The sequence below is a fragment of the Carlito syrichta genome, unplaced genomic scaffold (assembly GCF_000164805.1).
Source record: "Carlito syrichta isolate Samal-C Ts95f unplaced genomic scaffold, Tarsius_syrichta-2.0.1 Scaffold301952, whole genome shotgun sequence".
Taxonomy (NCBI): domain Eukaryota; kingdom Metazoa; phylum Chordata; class Mammalia; order Primates; family Tarsiidae; genus Carlito; species Carlito syrichta.
Genome location: NW_007246048.1, coordinates 240,491 through 247,502, shown reverse-complemented (window position 1 = coordinate 247,502; position 7,012 = coordinate 240,491). Strand labels below are relative to the sequence as shown.

Genomic DNA, 7,012 nt, shown 5'->3' with positions numbered 1-7,012 from the left:
TGCGCCCTCCAATCCACTCTCCATGCAGCAGAGGGCTTTTTTACTTCTCTCCTACACATTCAAAAATGAAAAAGAATAGTACCGTGACCACCCAGTATAGCTTCCTCTAGGTTCAACAATAGTTAGCATCTTGACACATTTGCTTTCTCTCTATACAGATTCCCTCCCCCAACCATGTGAAAGTTGAAGACATTGTCACACTCTTCCCCTCAGGTACATCAGTAGATGTCTCCAAAACCAAGCATCAATACCACTTTCACATAACTTTCTAATATCATTTAAAATTCAGCCCTATGTCAAATTTCTAAATGGCCCTGAATGTATTACGTAGTGATTAAAAAAAAAAAAAAAAAGGGTCAAACCAAGGTTCATGCATCGAACTTGGTTGTTACATCTTTTTGTATATAGTTCCCCTATATTGTTGGGGTTTTTTTTTAATGACATTGACTTTTGGCTTTTTTTTTTTGAGTCAAGGTCTCACTCTGTCACCCAGGCTGGAGTACAGTGGCACTATTATGGCTCACCACAGTCTTGATCTCCTGGGCTCAGGCAGTCCTTCCACCTTAGCCTCCCAAGTAGCTGGGACTATAGGCGCATGCCACCATGCCTGGTTAATTTTTTGATTCAGAGACCAGGTCTTGCTATGTTGCCCAGGCTAATCTCAAACTCCTGGGTTCAAGCATTTCTCCCGCCTCAGTCTTCCAAAGTGCTGAGATTACAGGTGGGAGTCATCATGCCTAGTCCAACATTGACTTTGTAACTTTTTTTGAGATGAGTTCTTGCTATGTTGCCCAGGTTGGCCTCAGACTCCAGGGCTCAAGTGATCGCCCACCTCAGCCTTCTGAGTATCTGGGACTCCAAACATGAGCCCAGATCAGCCTTTATGTTGGGCGTTACAAGATGGTGATTGTCATAACTCCCTCATTTCTTCTGCTTTAACTGACTGGCACTCTTCTCTTTCCTTTCTTCCTTTTCTTCTTTGAATCTTACTATAGACATTTTAAAAAACCAAACAGGTTGTAACCAGTTGCATCATTATTTTCTGCAACTCAATGAATATTCCCAGAGGCTCCTATATCCTTTTGCCATTTTGTTAGCACTTTTTTTTTTAAGTTGGGGTGTCATTCTGTTGCCCAGGCTGGCATACTCAGGGCTGCACCTGCTGGGCTCAGGCAATCCTTCTGCCTCTGCCTTCCAAGTAGCTGGAACCACTGGCGCGAGCCACCATGCCCAGCTAATTTTTCTTGATTTATAATACAGACAAGGCCTCACCAACTTGCTCAGACTGGTCTCAAACCTCTGGACTCAGGCAATCCTCTGGCCTCTGCCTCCTTTATGTCTTTAAAATGTATTTCACAAAGTATTTCTCATTTTCTCTCTGATCCTTTTTCTTTCTTCTTTACTCCATTTTTGTCTTCTTGGCTGCCTTCATTACATTCTCCACTACTGTACTTTTTATCATAAGTTCTATCTTTTGAGCACCTGGTTATTTAGTCTCCCTTAATAAGATGAAGATCTTCTTCAATATCTTCCTCTGGCTCAGTCAGCTTTCACTTTAAATCTTCAAGTTATTTGTCTGTTTCCATTCTGAGTTGTGAAATTTCTCATCAACAAATAGTGTTCTTTGATATACGTAGTCTCGTTTTAGGTCTACTCCTCCCATCTGTAGGGCTTAGCACAAGAGTAAAAATGGAAGCCACAAGTCATATGTCTAGAGATTTTTAGAATATGGGGATGCTATGTAGATGGAGATTTGCCATTTAATATGTATTGTCACCATGTGTCTAAACATCAAAAAGTTACATGATCCTTCCTCCTATCTTGATAAATACGTTTTCATAATGATCTGGAAGACCAGGTGGGAATTCTTGGATTCCTCGGAGATCGGCACCAAGATATGGTAGTGTGAGAAGAGTTCCTTGCCGCCCACTCATTGCCCACCTTCCCTCTTCCTACCTCTAGTTTGTCCTGCACTGCAAGGGGCCTCACGAAGCCACAAATGGGTACCCACCCCTTGGTCACCCTTTGGAAGCAGATTTGAAAGCAACTCAGGGCTGGTTTCACAGGGGATTCTGGGGAGAACAGGTCTGCGTGGGCAGATATGCCCAGGCCCCTGTCCTCCACTTGCTGTGGGAAGAGAGTCTTGGAAGGCCAGAGTGCAGTTCTCCCAGTGTGGCTCTCTGGTCTAATGGCAGAACTAGTATGTTTAATTATGTTCAGTTGAAACTGGAGTATTTGCGTTCATTTTCCTTTAGTTCATGATTGGATATATATGGGCATATATATATGTGCCTGTGTGTGTATGTGTATAGTATTATCCAGAAGTTCTATGAACCCTGTCCTCTTTTTTAAAAATGGTTTTTAAGGAGGCTTCATTACATAAGCATGATTGATTAGATCCCTGGCTATTGGTGATCAGCTTAACCTTCAGCTCCTCTCCCTCCCCGGAGGTCAAGGGTGGGCTGAAAGTTCCAACCCTCCGATCCTGCCTTGGTCTTTCTGCCTTGGTCTTTCCTGCCTTGGTCTTTCCTGCCTTGGTCATTCTGAAACTGCTTGGGGAACCTCAGCATCCAGTCAATCATTAGCACACAAAGAGACATTTATTACTTTCAAGATTCCAAGGATTTTAGGAATTATATGCCAGGAGATGGAACACAAACCAAATATGTATTTCACAATACCACAGATGGCCTAAACATGGAATAAAAGATAAAACAACTATTTTTAAATGACATGGCAAGAAATAAATTACTATATATAAGTTATATAAAGACAGAAGGGAGCTGGGCTGAGTGGCTCAGCCTGTAATCCCGTGCCTTGGGAGGCTGAGGTGAGTGGACTGCCTGAGCCCATGGGTTCGAGTCCCGCCTGGGCAACTTGGTGAGATCTCATCTTCACAGTAAATCAAAAAAAAAAAAAATTAGCCAGGCGTGGTAGCGCATGCCTGTAGTTCCAGCTACTTGGAAGGCTGAGGCGGAAGGATCACCGGAGCCCAGCAGGTCAAGGCTGCGGTGGCCGGGAGCGGCCACTGCACTCCAGTCTGGGCGACAGAGTGAGACTCCAACTCAAAAACAAACAAACAAAAAAAGACAGAAGGGACTGCCTTTGGATACTGGCTGATACTGAAGATGAATTTTTGTGTACTCTTAATTTAAAAATTGTCATACACACACATATGCTTGCTTATAATCAGAAAGAAAAAAAATGATGCAATGTGTTACATGTTAAGTAAAGAAGTTATCAAATGGACTGTGTAAAAATCCTAAGCTAAGAAAGAAAGAACGAACGAACGGAAGAAAGAGAAAGAAAGAAAGAAAAAGAAAACAAGAAACAAAGCACTTGACTGGTTCCTATAGCCCAGATTTCAGGGCATGGATGACACCCTCAGGTCCTGGCCCTGCAGCTCCAGCCAGGCTTGCCCTCTGGCTTCCTCTTCAGCACCAGGTGCAGGCAGGATGGATGACACCCCCAAACCTCCACATTCCACGAGACAGGCCTTTATAAATGCCCTGTTGCTTGCAGGGAAGTCAGATCCTCAGCCCAGTCAGGCCAGCACCCTCCCCTCCAGCATAGAAGCAAGGAGGAATAATTCCTCTAAAAGAGAAGCCAGACAGGCTGAGCCTGGTGGCTCAAGCCTGTAATCCCAACACTTTGGGAGGCAGAGTCGAGAGGACTGCCTGAGCCCAGGGGTTCGAGACCAGTCTGGGCCACTTGGCGAGACCTCGTCTCTACAATAAGTCAAAAAATTAGCCAGGCGTGGTAACATGCACCTGTAGTTCCAGTTACTTGGAAGGGTGAGGTAGAAGGATCACCTGAGCCCAGCAGGTCAAGGCTGTGGTGGCTGTGAACGTTCCATTGCCTTCCAGCCTAGGCGACAGAGTGAGACTCCAACTCAAAAAAAGAAAATCCAAACAAGAGTACTACTATGGACTTGTGTCTACACAGATCAATGAGTGCCTAGGACTCAGAATGTGAATGGGAGTAGGATGAAGGTGATTTTTATTTCCTTCGTACTTTCCTGTGTCTTTTACAATGAGCTTGTGTTATTTTTCCTCCATTATTGACATCTTTACTGAGCAGTTACTATGTATCCAGTATGCTGCTAAATGCTTTACAGAGACTGAGCACTCTCTGCAGTGTCCCTGAGACAGGTACTCCTGCCATCTTCATTCTGCAGCTGACGACAGTGAGGTAGAGAGGAGAGTGGTTCAAAGTATGTTGTGGTAGCCCACTTCCAGAAAGCTTTATTCTTTTATGAAATTTTGCCTCAATCAGAAGAAAAATAAAACTATTTCCATCCCTTGAAAGAATAAAGGTCCGGAATCCCCAAGATAATTTCCCCTTCCTCTCACCCCAGTACAAAGAAGGCTCCCAATCTCTTAGTGACATCCCCCGGGAGATGTTTTCCTCCAAAACACTGGTCTAAATGCTCCTATGCTTGAGACTCCAGTGGACGTGTATAGAAAACTAATTTTCATAAACACTCGATGCAAACTGTCCCACAGGAGGCTCTGTTTGGACAAAGATAACCTGTCTGCTTGGGGACATGGCCACCCAAGCTACTTGAGTGAAAGCAACCTAGAGACAGGGGCTCCCACCTGTTCTGCTCTTTGCTTTGTGCACTTGTGGCCTCAGGCACTTGTGACCCCTTTCCTTCACATAGCTGTCTGATATTGTCACTGTTTGGCTTATAGTTACTAAAGTCTGTCTCCTGACTTCTCACACAGCAGGTGGCAAGAAGAGCCCAACTGTAGGCTAAAAGGACACAGGTGAGGATAAAGGCTCGCAGCCTGGGGCTCCCACTGGCCTCCTTCCTAAACCAACCTTCACCTTGTCAAATGTTCCTTTAGTCTGTAGAAGCTCCTGCTGGAGCCAGGCCAGCCCCATCCCCCTACACACAGTATGGAGGAGAAATGCCCAACTTCTGCACCTTCACAGAAGATTCAGGCATAGCTTTAAGGTCATCACCTCAGCAGGTCCAGCTCTGGGGGCTTCTGCATTTCCTGTCCTTTCCTCTCATTTCCTGTCCAGCTTAAAGAATACCTCCTTGAAAATATTTATCTGCGCACTCCACCCCCACCCCGCCCCAAGCAAAATCCACTTGGTACCCTCCTTGGGCTTTAGTGCTTGCCCACACATTTCCTGCTACAGCCCCTAGCTGGGGGTGTAAGTGTCACCTCCAGTAAGCTAAATTCTCCAGCAGACAAAATTCATCTTTTCCATCAGGTTAGCATACCAGCATCCTCTTTTGGCGGCAATCACCGAAGGCAAGTTGCCAGTAATTCCAACTTTTGCAGTTTCAGCATCCTTCATCTCTGTGGGAAACTCCTAAACTCCTAAGTGCCAGCGAATGTCTGGAAGGGGGTCCCTATCCCCAACACAAGCACAGCTTCTCACAGACCCTGCCCTTACCCTTTGAGTCTCCCCTGAGGTGATTCCCAGCCAGGTGAGGCCATTATCATACTCCAGGCGCATTCCCAGCAAATCTCCATGCACTGGGACAGAAATCATCACACACCTCATGAGGGAGAGACTGAAAATGAACCACAAGTCAGGCTCGGTGGCTCAGCCTGTAATCCCGCGCCTTGGGAGGCTGAGATGAGTGAATTGCCTGAGACCCGCCTGGGCAACTTGGTGAGACTTCATCTCTACAATAAATCAAAAAATTAGCCAGGCGTGATAGCGCGTGCCTGTAGTTCCAGCTACTCAGAAGGCTGAGGCGGAAGGATCGCCAGAGCCCAGCAGGTCAAGGCTGCGGTGGCCGGGAGCGGCCACTGCACTCCAGTCTGGGCGACAGAGTGAGACTCCAACTCAAAAAAAAATAAAAAAATAAAAAAGAGCCACAAACACAAACCTTAGGAAGGTAGGAATCTTGGTGAGGGGCATGAGACAACTGGGAAACATGGGAATGTCAGCAGGCTGGGACTTTTTTTTTTTGAGTCATTCTATCACCCAGACTGGAAGACAGTGGCATGCTCATGGTTCACCACAGCTTCAACCTCTTGGGCTCAAGCAATCCTTCCACCAGCCTCCAGAGTAGCTGGGACTACAGGTGTGTGCCACCATGCCCAGCTACTTTTTCATTTTTATTTTTGTAGAGACAAAGTTGCATTATGTTGCCTAGGCTGGTCTTGAACTCCTGGGCTCAAAGTAGTCCTCCCACCTCAGCCTCCCAAAGTGCTGGGATTATGGGCATGAGCCCTCGTGCCCAGACTAGGGGCCAGGACTTTCTAACACCCCAGGCTCAGGAGAAAGGAAGGGCCTAACCATCTTCCTCTCTTCCTGGACCACCACAACCCCGACCAAGTGTTTTGAGAACAATTCAGGATGAAGAGTGGGGCACTGCTGGGCCAGTGCGGACTCACCACTGGTTTCCAACCCCACCCTCCAGCCTCCCCATGGGCACACGGGAAGCTGGTGCCCCAGTGCAAGAAGTGCCCACACTTGGATATTTCTGGGTACCACAGTGGTACTCTCAGGGCTTTTTCTTCAATCCAGCTTTAGTGAAAAGACAATTCAAGTATTAACGTAGAAAAGTCTGTAAACTCCCAAGGCACGTTTTAGATTGTCATGTTTATTACAATTCCTAGTCAGGATGAGACGCTGAGCAGCACTTCCTCCTGGCACAAGGTCTGCTCCACCGTCTGCACACCCTGCCTGAGACAGTCAGCAGCGCATGGGCTCCCCTTCCTTCTCACTGGGGCTGGTGGCCAGGCAGCCCTGCAACAAACAGCGATGACCTCAGGCATATTTCTCAGGCAATAGTTTAACTTAAGTGCAGGCATGTTTTTAAAAGGGGATGCTAATCTTGAGGCAGGCAAAGGCCTTAAAGATTTCCTCCTTATTTACTTCAAACTAAGGAGGACGCTTAACTTACATGTATAGAAAATGTCTCAGGTAGCCCTTAACTTACATGTATAGAAAATGTCTCAGGTAGCCCGGCTCGGTAGCTCAGTCTGTAATCCCGCGCCTTGGGAAGCTGAGGTGAGTGGATTGCCTGAGCCCGTGAGTT

General features: G+C 46.5%; 1 protein-coding gene across 1 annotated transcript in view; it reads right to left on the bottom strand.

The window, feature by feature from the left end:
• Window positions 1-6,558: 6,558 nt before the first annotated feature.
• The window catches only part of GRK4 (G protein-coupled receptor kinase 4), an 81,434-nt gene continuing 80,980 nt past the window's right edge, over window positions 6,559-7,012 (bottom strand). The window contains exon 16 of the mRNA XM_008055776.2: window positions 6,559-6,720. Within this exon, the coding sequence (XP_008053967.2) occupies window positions 6,667-6,720 (54 nt within the window). The 3' untranslated portion in view covers window positions 6,559-6,666. The remainder of the gene's footprint in view (window positions 6,721-7,012) is intronic.